Source organism: Rhizophagus irregularis, chromosome 8, assembly GCF_026210795.1.
Source record: "Rhizophagus irregularis chromosome 8, complete sequence".
Lineage (NCBI taxonomy): Eukaryota > Fungi > Glomeromycota > Glomeromycetes > Glomerales > Glomeraceae > Rhizophagus > Rhizophagus irregularis.
In genome coordinates this window covers 4,979,008-4,994,865 of record NC_089436.1, presented here as the reverse complement: position 1 = coordinate 4,994,865, position 15,858 = coordinate 4,979,008, and the positions used below count along the sequence as shown (strand labels likewise).

General features: G+C 26.0%; 3 protein-coding genes across 3 annotated transcripts; 1 reads left to right on the top strand and 2 right to left on the bottom strand.

Moving 5' to 3' along the window:
• Window positions 1-290: 290 nt before the first annotated feature.
• On the top strand, window positions 291-1,163 carry OCT59_028965 (uncharacterized protein). The gene is made up of 2 exons (XM_025321572.2): window positions 291-569; window positions 659-1,163. Exons 1-2 carry the CDS (start codon window positions 330-332, stop codon window positions 863-865), a joined length of 447 nt encoding a protein of 148 aa, XP_025168495.1. The 5' UTR covers window positions 291-329; the 3' UTR covers window positions 866-1,163.
• Window positions 1,164-2,306: 1,143 nt separating this feature from the next.
• Window positions 2,307-2,850, bottom strand: OCT59_028964 (uncharacterized protein; the record flags this gene model as incomplete). Its single annotated transcript, XM_066147686.1, has 2 exons — window positions 2,307-2,492; window positions 2,728-2,850. The coding sequence occupies 2 exons, from the start codon at window positions 2,848-2,850 to the stop codon at window positions 2,307-2,309; spliced, it is 309 nt and encodes a 102-aa protein (XP_065994370.1).
• A 5,074-nt stretch (window positions 2,851-7,924) lies between these two features.
• Window positions 7,925-8,778, bottom strand: OCT59_028963 (uncharacterized protein; the record flags this gene model as incomplete). Its single annotated transcript, XM_025332697.2, has 3 exons — window positions 7,925-8,236; window positions 8,313-8,684; window positions 8,743-8,778. The coding sequence occupies 3 exons, from the start codon at window positions 8,776-8,778 to the stop codon at window positions 7,925-7,927; spliced, it is 720 nt and encodes a 239-aa protein (XP_025168494.2).
• Between the last annotated feature and the right edge of the window lie 7,080 nt (window positions 8,779-15,858).

The following is a 15,858-nucleotide window of genomic DNA, read 5'->3' as shown; positions in this document are numbered from 1 at the left end:
TTTATGTATCCAGGGCGATTTGCTCTTCATATTCCTATTGGCTCAATTAATATTTCCGATGCTATAATCATTACCAAGTTTTTCGGTTTCTCTCACGCCCGATACTAATGCTACTTGGCTCATATCGGAAAACTTGGTAATGATAATCCTTCATTACGTAATTTTTACGTCGCTATAAATAAACAGGAATAGGTGTGACGTATTGATAATTGCCATATTTGACTAAAATAACTTACACGTGCTACAAAAATATCTCATATAAAAAGCCTTATAACTGACATCTATCTTTTAACCATCAAAATATCAAACTAATTTATAAGAAAGAAAAGATGGTTGCAAATTATTCATTGTACTCTCTTCCTGCGACGGTATTAGTTGCTTACTATCCATATTTTTATAAAAGTTTTCTTGTTACAAAACAAACAGGTAATTGGAATAATATTAACCCAAGAGAAAATGTTAATAAAGCAGAAAGACAAATGACCCAAGAGGCATGGCGTAAAGCTAAACGTTGTGAAGCTGCTCATCAAAATGGTTTGGAAACTTTTCCAATTTTTGCTACTGCTGTGGTAAGCAAATTTATTATTTATTCATTCATTCATTTATTTTTTTTTTTAAAAAAAAATAATGTTATTCTTTCTTTTTTTACGGTAAAAAGATTGCTGCTAATGTGACTGGTGTACCCACACTCTATCTCAACGCATTATCAACTTCTTATGTTGTATCTCGAATTATTTATAATTCTATTTATATTAATAATGAATCAGCTAAAGTAGCCAATTTTCGTAGTTTGGTTTGGGCAGCTTCTATGGGAATATCCTTTTCTTTATATATACTTGCCGCAAAGAGAAGTTCAAAACGTTAATCAATTTTTTGTGCGGGAGAGTTTTATTTGTGACTTTAGGATTATACTTTTATAATAATAAATTGTACAATAATACCAAGCCTGTGGTATTTATTTATTGTGAAATAACTTTCTTATTCCAGCATTATTTGAAACAAATTTTGCACACAATTATTATTATATTATAATTCATTTATGATTTAGAATATATAATATATACTTAAAATTCTAATAAGTAAAAGTAAAATTTAGCTTTGATAATTCTTCAATTCGCTAATAAATTTAGTTTATATCATGAAACAAGTTTAAAAATCAAAAATCAAATCAAAAGTATTTATATCTGATATATATAAATGGTTAATTCACTATTTCTTTTTATGAATAACAATTCATTAACAGATTCAGATTTCGATCACGGCTACCAGCATCATGAAAAAGCACTTTTGAAGTAGCTGAATAATAAAATATTTTCTAGTCATTTGAATACTGGATTCATGATCAATTTACCACTGGAAATGATCTATTTCGGGCAGAGTTTATGGCCCCAAGTAGCGATTAAGTTCGTCATCATCATCCATCACCCGTTTTTTAGCAGATCAAAATAACGCAATTTAAACCACCTATTGAGTTAAAGATGAGAAGGTGGATTTGAGTATAGAATTTAGTAATTTACTTCTAATCTCTTTTCTTTACATTTAGTTGATTTTTTATATTTCGATTTTTTTATTGATTCTAGTCGCAGTATTTATTCTCAAATACGTAGTAAATAAAAAATCTTTGCTTAAAGCATTATTATTGTAGATAAAGGATTATTGTGAAAATCTTTGTAATATAAAACTTGATTCTTGAACTAAATATAAAAAATTGCAAACCTATTTAAAGCACACCAAAATCAGAAGTTTTCTTAATGGATTTAAAAAAATGACTTGTTTAGTTGCATTTCATTTTTTGCCTATTACTATAAAACTCATCTTTAATTTTATACAACTTTAAATTCTTCAATTAATACCTAAAATGTTCTGTAAATTTCTATTAACTAATATCTGTATAGTATCTGTATTATTTAATAATATTTATTATATTGCCCATTAAGTTTTTCTTTTCAGCTTTAATATTAATTTGTTAATAACTCTGTATATCCCTATAATTAAATGATTTATTTAAATCATTTTACTACCTCTTTCTAAAAGAAATAAGGATTCTTTATTTTTTTGATATTTTTTGATCTGTATTAATGATTTACATTATTTTTAATAAATATCAGATATCTATGTTAACATTTATAATATATTATTTAAATAATTATTATTTATTATTATAGTTTAGCCAGATAGGATCATGCCAATTTTATTGCACCGATATTTATTACAATTATTCTATATAAAATATGATTATACAATAATAAACTAGTTAATGTTTATATATACTACTTCTATCTGATTTTATATAATTATTACACATTTTATGATAATTTTATGTGCAAATAAGTATTTGCCAATATACCAGATTCTAATAATTCCTGTAATTGCATGGGTTTCATTTCAATTTCAACTTGATTATTAGATTTTAAAGGAATTTGAGAAGTATTAGCTTCTGTAAATATAACATTTTGACGGTTGGATTGTTTTAACACTGAAAATAAAATTAACTAAGCAAATTTTCTAATACAATTATTGTTAAGTAACAAAATAATACCTTCTTTCACAGTTAAAAATGTTCTATTTACTTGTTCTTTATTTATATCTGTTGAATTTATTGAAGAAATATTATCAGATGTTATATTTGCAATTATTTAACATTAAATAATTGGTTAGTATTAAAAATAGAAAAAATTTGAAAAACCTATATGTTTTTTTATGAATTTCATTTACTAACAAAGTCACCATATCTAGTTGCTGCTGATTATAAGGAAGAACATAAGGTTGAAACCTTTGGTCAGATTTATAATGAGATTGATGTCTAATGCAATCTGTATTTTGGCCAAGATACTGTAATGCTTGAACCATAATTTTTCTGCCTACATAATTCATAATCTTTCTATTATCAAAATTAATCTTTGTTATAATGCAAATTTCTTTTATCAATTTCTTTAATCGTACTTTACCAATATGGTAATACTTAAACTAGTTTCCAGTTTGGAAAGTTATGTAATAAAAAGTTAAGCAGAATAAAACAACTTTTATAAAATTAATATGATTTTAATTTACCTGTTTTTTCTTCAACTTCTTGAAGATAAAAATTAGGTTTAGCATTAATAGGTCATAAATTAATATATCTATCATAATCATTTATTAAAATAGAATTATTAGGAAGAATTAATTTTTCTCCTTTTTTATGATGATTAGTATTAACTCTTTAATTAGCTTTTGATCTAAAAATCCAAACATCAAAACCTCTATCAGGTCTTTTTTTAAAGTCATCTACTATTAAGATTGAATGTTTATCACTACGTAATTCAAGAAGAATTGCATTATAAAAAAAAATTGATATAATAGTCTTTTTAGAGTACTACCCGCAGAATAGGTTGTAGCACTTTCACTATGGCTCGTTAATATTTTAAAAAAATACTAACCTTTAGCTGACACTTCAAATCTAATGCACTATCCATCTTTTAGTGATTAAGAATCTGAATAATTTCATCAATAGTTAGAGCATTAGATCCTTTGGATTCATTTAAACCAAAATTTGAAAGATACTTGATTTTTCCATTAAAAACTTTCCATAAATTTGAAAAAGAAGATTCTTGTTGAATATTCACATTTTTAATAGCAGAATTGTCAATTAAGTGTCATCTAATACTCTAATTACTGCAGCAATATATGGGAGGTGATCAGCCTTATAAAAAATATTGTCCAAACACTGTTCAGTTATTTGTTCAGAAAATCAACCCCGTTCTGAACATTTACTTAACATTTATTGGACATTTATCATGATATTGTACATTTTTATGTGGTTAAAAATTCTCAATCTTCGCATTTTGTATTAAATTGTAACAAATATTGTATAATAGCGTGCGAATGTACGGAAAATTGATCCCATTCTGAATATTTATCAGACAAACATTTTTTATAGGGCAGTAGAAAAGGGGAAAATCCAAATTTTGGTCAAAAATTTTTTTATCAGTTTACTTTACCAATCATGGTCATAGGAACAAAATTAGCTTAATAACCAAAAATCTTAAAATTTTTGAATTTTCCCTTTTCTACTGACCGTCTTCCATATTCTGATAATTGTTGATTTAACTCAACTTCTGTTGCAATTTCATCAATTTTTCTAATAAAACTTGCTTCTTTATGAAATTTTTCTAATGATATTACTCAATTTTTAATAGAGGCTATAGTATTCTTTACTTTACCAAATTTCTTAAAGAATTCTGCATATTCATAAAAGCTTGCAGTTTCAGATAGATGAAAAATAACAAAATATGAATATAGCTTACATTAGCTATTTGGGTACATTTATTACTATTTTGTGGCATTTCTGTATTATTTTTTGAAAAAAGAAAAGAAAAACAAAATAATTTGTAAAATTAGAATGCAAAAAGTTTATTTAATAGTCTAAATGAAAATTTAATTTTGTAAAATCAAAACACATAAAAGTTTAATAAACTAAATGAAAGTTTATTTAAACTTATTTAAATGCGTAAAAGTTTTAACTAAAATGATAAAAGTTTATTTAAACTTATTTAAACGCATAAAAGTTTTAACTAAAACAATAAAAGCTTATTTTATAAAAAATCAGGTATGATCTTTGAAGTCTTAACTATAATATTATTATTAAATATTTTATCATTATATTAAAATTTAATGGATTTTTGCAATTATAAAAAACTAGCAATAATTGCTACCAGTAATAAATAGTAATAATATTATAACTAATAAATTTAATGCTTTTAATAAATTTAAAAAATAAAAAATTATTTGAATATTAGACATTTAATATAAATCTTATTTTTAGTTTCAATTTTAAAAAGGTTTTTTTTTAAAAAAAATTATATACAGTAGTAGAAACCTTTTTTTTTTATTAAAATCATTTTAATAAAAAGTTTTTTTATTATCTCTAGTATTATATAAATTTAAATTTTATATAAATTATATTATTACTAATTTCTTTTATAAAATAAAAATAATTAATAATAATTAAAAATTAAAGATTTTAAAAAAATCCAAAGTTATCTTAAATCGAATACTAATTATGATTATTGGTCATATGATCAAAATAAACAAAATTGGCCAATCAAATATTATAATGGTCATATGACAATAAGTAAAAAAAATCATTGCTCTGTGAAAAAATTAATTTTTATTTAAAATTTTATTTGTTTTATAATTTCAATCTCTTTTTTATACAATTACAAATTAAATCCCCATAAAGCTTCAATTTTACAATATAAAAATTCCAAATTTTCATATAGAATTTCTGTAAAGATAAAGTGAAAATAAATACAGAGTCAATATCATTATTATAAAAATGTTTAGAATTTTTTAAAATAACTATTTAAATTTGATAAAACTTTAGTCTAAGCAACACCATACCTTTTAAATAATTTATTTAATTTTTTAACTTAGCTCTTAACTTGTTTTGAAGCATAAAATATCTATTGTTATAAAATTATAAAAATAAGTATACACAGTTAGATAGTTTTGTTCAAATTCAATAAATCTAAATTCTAAACGTTCCAATATTCACAGAAAAACTTTATATAGCCTTTTAAACCTTTTAATTAACCAAAAATGCTAAATTATTTTATAATAATGCAATATAACATAATAGGCAAAAAATTTAAAATTACTTACAAAATTTATTAACACTATTAATGTAATTGATTATAATTATTATAAAAAGAGAGAAAATGGTATCTGTGAATAGAAAAAAAAATGTAAGAACGTTAAAGTTTTAGAGAAAATGAAAAAATCATTAGTTATTGATGGTAAACTCAATAATCGCCAATAATCTCAAACTTTGGACATAAGAAACTCAAAACTGTATATAATAAATTGACTTATAACTCAAGGAAAAGCTGTAAACAAACCTATTAACGCAAGTTTTGGCAGGGAATCTTGGGTAATAGTTAGAAAAAAATGCAAAACATATATTGGATTTAAAATATTTGGTAAAAATCTGGGAATTTTTTTTAATCATGTTGCACACACCATTTTGAAAATGGTGATAACTTTTGAAAATATTAAAATGTCACCATTAGTAATTTCCAATTTTTTAAATTTTATAAAATTAATATTAAATTATATAATTAACTATATATATTAAACAGTTATTCTATATGTAAATTTACAAAAGAAATTCAGTTTGTTTAAAATTACAAAATTTTTATTTTTTCATTTTTTTTATTTTATTAATTAAAATTTTAGCATAATTAATATCAAATTAATATTTATTAATATATTTATTTTTAAATTAAAATTTTGCAATTAGTATTTTTAATTTTAGTTAAAATTATCATCAGGAAATTATATAGTGCGAAAAGTTGCGCAAGTTTACACATCATAATATTTCGTAAGCTTTCAGACCCACCGCAAGTTTGCGTAAGCGTAATATTTTGTAACTTTTTAAAATATTTCGAAATATTACGATATGCAAAGCTTCGTAATTTTACGATTTGTAATATTCCGTAATTTTGCGGTTCGCAATATTTCGTAATTTTACATAATATTTCGTAAGTTTTCAGACCCGCCGCAAGTTTGCGTAAGCGTAATATTTTGTAACTTTTTAAAATATTTTGAAATATTACTGTATGCAAGGCTTCATAATTTTACGATTCGTAATATTCCGTAATTTTACTGCGTAATACTTCGCAACTTTTTAAAATATTTCGAAATTCTATGATGCGTAATGTTCCATAATTTGACGATTCGTAATATTCTGTGATTTTACACAACTTAATATTTCGTAATATTTCAAAATATTTCGATAAATAATACTTCATTTTCTGTACTATAAGTTTATATAATGTATGTTTTATTAGATATAATCATAAAAAATTACAAGTATTTATTAATATATACAGAATACATAAAAGTAAAAAAAAGAAAGAGTAGAGTAACAATATTATTAGACGTAAAAAGAAGAGAAACAGCTATAGTAACGTTAGTATTAGATATAAAGATAAAAGAAATATTGTTATTATTGTTAGTATTAAGGTAAAAAGAGTTAAAGAAACAGTAAAAGGAGTAAAAGAAACATGAATATTATCGTTAGTATTAAAGTACAAGTAAAAAGAAATAAAGGAAACGTAGATAGTATTGTTAGTATTACGACATAAAGTAACAAAGAGGTAAAAAAAAAATGCGTTAATATTAAAATAATTAGTATTAATAAATAAATATTTCTATACCTGCAAAGTAATTGAACAAAAGAATAAAGAAATAAAGAGAAAGGAAAAAATAAACATGTTGTTAGTATTATTAGTATCGTTAGTATTAAAGTACAAGTAAAAAGGAATAAAGGAAACATGGATATTATTGTTAGTATTATGATACAAAATAACAAAGAGGTAAAAAAAAATGAAAATAATTAGTATTAATAAACAAATATTTCTATACCTGCAAAGCAATAAATTATGAAATATATGTAAATATATTGTATATAATTAAAGAAATAATAGAAAGAAGAGACAAAAAAATTAAAAATATTGAACAAAAGAATAAAGAAATAAGAAACAAAAATAAATAAGACAAAAACGCGTGCATGATTAAATGATTAAATGATTAAATCACATGCAAGGATCAGCCTAATTTTGATTGGCCAGAAAATACGATATCGTAAAATTACGGAAATCCGCATTTTGCACAATTACTAAATATCATCCCCTCGTGATAAATTAAAAATTATCAACACAAATTCAACACAAATTTAACAAATTTAACGAAATTTGGCCAAAATTAACAAATTTTTACCAGAATTATCAACACAAATTGAACACAAATTGAATACAAATTTCAGCCACGATTTATTTATGTCACACCCGTGTTGTTAAGAATTAATAACCATTTTATTTATTAAAACTATATTAATTATGGTAAAAAAAATGCTATTATGTGTGATATATATAAAAAATAATATTTATTTCCTATGCAACCCATAATTCTCTAATAAACTATTTACATACCGACCTTCCTTCTCCGTGTTATAAGAGTCAATAGAAAGTATATCATCGTCAGCTATGCCATCATTGGCCGCACCATCGTTGGCCGCATCATCGTTAGCCGCACCATCGTTAGGCCTACCATCGTTAGGCCTACCATCGTTAGTCACACCATCATCAGCCGCACCTGCTCTATCGTCAGCTGCTCTATCACCACCATCATCTACATCATTACCATCATGAGAATCATCGTCCGAATGTGTAAATTTATCCCTATTTTCCAACTTTTGCTAAAAATCAATAAATAAATAAATAAACTGTAATTCAAATAATTCACATTTTGCAAATTGTAAATTAAAAACTTACTAAGTTGTTGATTATCTTCAACTTCATTATACTTTCGCTCATTTGAATGTTTTGATTATTAGGATTTAAGTACGTTTCACATATGCTAATCGCATACGCTATTTGTGTTTTTGAGGGATTTTTATTTTCTTTTCGCAACTTATCAATTATCAGCGACATATATGTCGTAGGTTGCCCATCTTTAACCTTTTTAAATAGGTTGTTGTAACATCTTTTCACCTCCGCCTTACTCTTCCATTCCTGAATCTTTGACGGACTAGCCTGAGTGTTAATAGACGGTAATTTATGCCCAGTCGCTTCGAAAACAGAATACATAACGTCTTTAACTCTAGACGTGAACGTCCCTCGTATGCTTCTATGTTGTTGTACTAACTATTAAAAAAAAATGTTAGTATGAAATTTAATAAAATTCATAATTGCTTTAACTTACAGTCGGGGCAATTTTTTTTTCGAAAAAATAATCCATTGATTTTTTTTGAACTGGCGCATAAATTCCGGATTTTTGTCTTTTAAATATTTTTCGGTAGCGAGTTTGTACTCGTCTTGCGAAAGATAAACAAAATTTTCAAATAAAATTTTCAACACCTTCTTAACGAGCTCCTAATCAAACGAGGTTAGCATTTCAGGTTTACATTAAATAATATTCATCTTTATTACCTTTACATACTCTGGATCTATTGTATTATTATTATTTTTGTTATTATCGTTGAGCTTTTTTTCTATGCTCGAGAGACGGGTTTCGAGATTTTTTTGTCCGGTGATAAGAACTTCAAGCTTAGAAATTATCTGCGAATTGGTTCTTAATAGTTTTTCTATTGTTTTTTTATTAACTTTAACAATAAAATATAATTTAACTATATATTATATAATTTCTTTTATAAAGAATATGATACATATCATGTCATATATACCATCAACGCTATCATCGGATATTCTCACTCGCTTCTCGGCTTCGCTACCCTCAGTACTACATTTTGAAAATCTTTCATTATCGTCAATTCTTCATTTCTCGCCACGCTTTGTAGCCATTATGATAATAAATTTGAAACGAAAATATGAGAAAAAGGAGGAAATATATGAGAAAAAGGTGAACTAGAAAATTCGAAAAGGATGAGGAAAAAGGGGGAAATACATGAATCAGAAATTCAGAAAAAGGAGGCAAGCTGTCATAAGGTAATTTCCGCCATTCTATACTAAAAAAGAAAAAAAACTTGCGAAATATTGCGAAAAATGGATGAACTAATGCGAAATATTACGAAAAATGAATGTACTAATGCAAAAATTTTGCATCGTGATATTACGAAAAAATATTGTAACACTTTCATAAGAGAACTTTAAAAAAAAACTCTCGTAAAAACACATAGTACAATCGAAATATTAATCAAATTCAATTTATAAAAAAATAACATGTTACACATGTTGGGGCTTTTATGCATGGAAAAAAAAAGTTGCAGCCAGTGAACTCATTTGGCTGATCAGATTGATAGTGATCTTGAGAGCTTATAACCTTGATTATCGCATAAATTTGTGGCTGATCATCCGTCCATTATTGTAAAAGTGATTTGCCGGGTTAAGCCAATAAATTTGCGGCTGATTATCAGATGATTAGCCGATTGAATAAGCCATCCAAATTCTTACAGCCCGTTACAGCAAATTCAAAATATGCGAAACACTCAGCACTTTTGCTGTCAGATTCACTTGGCAGGTTGCCGGCAAATTGAAATAGTAAATAAAATAATAAACAATATTTATATGGTACATCATAAACTTGTTACATTTATTTTTAGATTTGCCAACCCACGAACTTGGCAAGTTCCCAACAGCAAAATTGCTGAGTGTTTCGCATATTTTAAATTTTGCTATAATGCGTAAAATTGCGAATGATTCTGCGATATTAGCCACCAGATTCTTACAGCCAGTTCCATTCATTAATGCGTAAATTTGCGTAGTCATGTCTATTCAAATAACTCAATCAATTGTAATCCATTCAATTAATTCATTAAATTTTTACAATGAATTTGCAATATAATTTTATTAGCACACATAATCTCATATAAATTAAATAGTGAATTGATACTTTTCATCAAATTTGACGCGTTAATTTAGTAACATGAGTTTCAAATGCCCCCTTTGTATGCGAATATTCAGTCAACGCTTTGCATATACTCAACACGCCCAAAAATGCTTAAAAAATGTAGAAGTAGAAGTAGAAGATGATGATGATAATAATGATAGTGAAAAATATAGCAGTGAAATGGATACAAGAAGTAATCTAAGTAGTGAATATGAAAATGATAAAGTTGAGGTAATTATGTTATTCCAGATTATTCTTTTTAAAGAAAAAGCTCAATAATTATGTTATTCCAGATTATTCTTTTTAAAGAAAAAGCTCAAATTATACTAACTCATTTTGGTTTATAATTGATGATAATAATGTACAAAATATGTCATTTGACAGTATTGGAAGTGCAATATCAGAAATGAGCCTTAAAGATAGTAACTTTGAAAATATATTAGATTCATCTGAAGAGCCTAAAATTTTTGAAGAACCCAAAAATCTCAATACCAAAACTTGCACAGAATTTCCTAATGATGCTTATAAAGATCTAATGTTTAAGGTTGCTTGCCGAAACCTAGGGGTTTAGGCAAGATGGCGTTTCACCGAAAAGCGAAATTCTGCCGAAACTATATTAAAGTTATATTAAAAAACTGGCGAAACTTTGGAGAAAGGCAAAACTGCTGAAACTTATTATAAATGCCGAAACTGCCGAAACTCTGCCAAAACTATAATAAATCTATAGTAAAATTTTAACGAAACTAATCGTAGGATTTTGAAGAGGTTTAGACAAGCAACCTTACTAATGTTATTAGTAACGAAATATAAAATAAACAATAAAGGTGGTAATGAAATAATACGTTTTTTTAATAAACATTCAAATCTTACAGAATCACCATTACCAAAAAATATTGAACAGGGACGAGCATTTATGAATAATATGAAGTTTTCTGATTTAGAATTTAGTAAAGTTCTTATAACAAAACATAAGGATAAAGATTATTTTCTTTATTATCAAAACTTAATACAGTGCATCAAAAATATCTTAACTGTTCCTGACATAACACAAAATTTTGCGCTATCTTACGAAAACTATGAGGTAAATAGTAAATATTAGTTAATTCAATAATTTAAATAATATTTATTTTAATTTATTTATATGATTTTATAGTATAATAGAGAAAGTATTTACAGTGAACAAAACACTGGAAAATGGTGGAAAACTACGCAAGAATCCTTACCTACTGGTTCCAAATTATTATCAATTATTTTATATTCAGATGCAACAACTACAGATACATTAGGAAAAAGTCAATTGCATCCAATATATATTTCATTAGGCAATATCCCAATATGGCGTCGTAATAAACAGGATGCAAAGCAACTTTTGGGATATTTACCAATTTTAGAAGCTGCAAATAAAGATCTGGTTCGTGATACCTTTCATAAATCTTTACGTCATTTACTAGAACCAATTATTTTATTAAAAGATGGTATAGACCTTTTTATAAATAATGAAAATACCTGGTTTTATCCTAGAGTTTCAACTATTATTGCAGATTGGCCAGAAGCCGCAAGTTTTTGTTTAGTTTATAAATCCTCCAATTCAAGCCTTCCATGTCACTCCTGTTTAATTAAAAGGGACAATCTTGCAAATATAAACTTATCGGTTAATGATGTAATACTAAGAACTCATAATGAAACGCGTAAATATTTTGAAAATGATACACAAAAATCTGTTTGCATAGAATCTGTACCTAATTTTTTTTGGGATTTGCCGTAAGTATGCAAAAGTAGAAATAATTATAATAACATATATATATATTAATTATAAATATTTATATTATCAAGGAATATAAATATCTACTTGGCTACTGTTCCTGACAGAATGCATCATTTAGATTTGGGTTTATTTCGTTATCAAATTATCTTCACGTGCGATATCTTAAAATTGCAACATGTTAATGGTAATAAATTAGTTGAAGAAGTAGATCGCCGTCTAGCAGCAATTCCACGTTTTCCCACCATTAAAATTTTTTCCAATGGACTGCAGTCAATTGCAAGATTAACTGCTAATGAATATCGAAGTTTGATGAAAGTCATGATATTTGTTATTGATAATTTATATGATGAAAATAATAACGAAGTAGATAATTTTGTAAATAATGATGATCTTGTGAAATTGTACGAATATTGGAATGAAATGTATATTTTAAGTAGATATGAAGAATTTAGTGAAAGTGACTTGGAGAAATTTAATGTATGTATTAAAATTTTAGTAAAATCGAAAATTTAAATTAAATAAATTAAATTAACATTTAAATTTTAGGATGCAATACATAGATGGGCGCGGATGTTTGTCAAGGCTTTTAAATTTGTTTCTCCTTCCAATTTGAAGTTGCCTAAATTGCATTCATGGGTTTATCACATTATTGACTCAATACGATCTTATGGCGCAATAAATGGCTATACCACAGAAACTTACGAAAGTCTCCACAAATATTTCGTTAAAATACCCTACCGAATTAGCAATAAAAAAGATGTCGAACCTCAGCTTTTACGAACTGTAAGTATTTGGAAATTTATTTATTGTATATATTTATTATATAACTTAAGATGGAAATTAAATTAATAGATAAAACGTCAAGCAATATCTATTAGAATGTCTCAACATTCAGTGAATCCGGCAAAAACACCTCGCACGTGTAAATTTTCTGCAAGACTCTTTGATTTCTCTTTACATAATGCAAATACATTTTTTAATGAAAAAAAAGATTCCGTAGACAATAAAATGCAGACCGGTTTTGCTAGATTTATAAGTTGTCTGGATTCATATCTAGATTTACTTGATGGGTTCACAATTATTGGTGAAACCCGAATAAACATATACGGATCGGTAACACTAGAAAATGGTGCCATAATGTGTGCCACAAACAGGTATCATAATAAAGTATGGTTTAGCGACATAGCTATTTCAATGGATTCTGAAGAATCAAATGATTATATATCAGACAAAGGACTTTGTTATGGACAGGTATTTTTCCAATTTATGTAATAATTTATTATAAAGTATTAATAAATATTTATTATTTATAGGCCTTATTGTTAGCAGAAGTATTAACAGACCCACCGCTAAATCTCGCATTAATTTAATGGTACGATTTTAAATCTAAAAGGAACCCATATTTATATGGATGTCCTCACTTAAAATTGATAGAATTATATAACTTTGTAGCTATAGAGTCTATACATGGTGTCGTTCACATAGTACCCCGATTTGATAAACAAAATGAATATTTCGTAAATAAATATATTTTTTAGTCACTTGATATAGGAGTTTTGATTTATTTTAATAAAATTATATCCTTAAAGAATTTATAGTCACGTTTCCCATATCATAAATAAAATGCAGATTTATTTATTTAATTATTAACAACACGGGTGTGACATAAATAAATCGTGACTGAAATTTGTGTTCAATTTGTGTTCAATTTGTGTTGATAATTCTGGTAAAAAATTATTAATTTTGGCCAAATTTCGTTAAATTTGTTAAATTTGTGTGGAGTTTGTGTTGAATTTGTGTTGCGTAATTTTTTATTTATCACAAGGGGATGATATTTAGTAATTGCATGTACGACGTACAAGATTTTTTTTTATGATTTTTTTAAGAAATGTACGCAAAATATTTAATCAGAATATAATTGTTTTATTTTTAAATATGATATATTGATGATTTTTTTTAAAAAAAAAATTGATTTTTTTAAAATTCAATAGAATGTGCTAATAATAAATTGGTTTATTTTTAAATATAATATATTGATATTTATATTTAAATAACCAAAACATGTACATGATTTTTAATTATTTTTAATTGAAATCAAACTAAGATTTTTTTTTTTAAAAAAAAATTAAAATAAATTAAGTGATTTATATTTATATTTAGAATCATGATATTTATATTTAGATAATCCATATCCGCATGAGATTTAATTAATATGTTTAATGATGAAAAGTCTAATAAATTAAATTTTAATTTAATTGAAACGAGAAATAAAATCAAACCAAAGAGGTATTGTTCAAATTTTATTTAAAGTGACATTTTACGACTTTCTTTCAAATTTTTACTCATCCCAAAATCAAATTACTAATAATGCCTCGCCACACACGTCGTCGTTCCCACTATAACGTCCATTGGAACTGGGCTATGATGGACGAACTTGTTGACATACGCCGAGACAGAAACCGCGCCTACCACAATATTAATGGTAGAAGCTGCCAAGATTTTTGGGACTCTGTTGCCAATAGATTCATATGACTAATATCTATAATTTCTTTAAGAAAGAATTTAAATTCAAATTAACCAATCCATTTAATTGAATCAGAATAAATAGAATATTTCAAACGAGGGTTTCTGGGCAACAGTGCAGCCAAAAGTGGAGGAACCTCGTCAGGGATTACCATGTAAGTAAATAAATAAAATTACATTCATATAAATTAAATGTATTTACCGAATATTCAAACTGATTTTGATATTTAGAACTATGTCCTTTATCGTAATGGTAACCCTAGGCGGCGGCTGTGGACGCGTACCGGCGCAAGATATTATCGCGAATTTAGAACGAGATTTTGGGAGAGGCCGGGTAATTATACTATAATAAAATTTATAATTAATATTTACGTTCATGTTTTAAATTTGATAAATTTGATCAATTTTAGTCACGCGTGACGATCGTAGGGCAAGGAGAAACTTACCTACGTATCGTAGAAGAAGATAATTATTTTTATTTTTTTATTATTTATTAAGTGAGTAGCTAGGCCCAGTCCGTACCAAATATCGGCTGGAGACTCACATTTTTTTTGGGCTGTGACTGATACTGACGTCCACGCCGTACAGCCTGGGTACTATTTTATAAAATAGTAGCGAACAAGTATCAAATGTGTATTTTTTTTATTAAGTTATAATAAAAATTAGAATTTACTTTAATTTTTAACATAAAAATTGTAAATAATAAAAAATTCGTAAATAAAAATAAATTTGCTTTCCCAAACTTAAAAAAAAAGGTGTTTATATAAAAGAAAAGGTGTTTATATTATTTTTGATTATTCAATAGTATCACATGCCCCTTGTATACGTTCTACTGCATATGCAGTTTACAATCTCGTAAATTTTCGAAATATTTCAACCGTAATATTACGCAGGTTTACAGTTTCGTAAATTTTCGAAATATTTTAACCGTAATATTACGCAGGTTTACAGTTTCGTAAATTTTTGAAATATTTTAACCGTAATATTACGCAGGTTTACAGTTTCGTAAATTTTTGAAATATTTTAACCGTAATATTACGCAGGTTTACAGTTTCGTAAATTTTTGAAATATTTTAACCGTAATATTACGCAGGTTTACAGTTTCGTAAATTTTTGAAATATTTCAACCGTAATATTACGCAGGTTTACAGTTTCGTAAATTTTCGAAATATTTCAACCGTAAT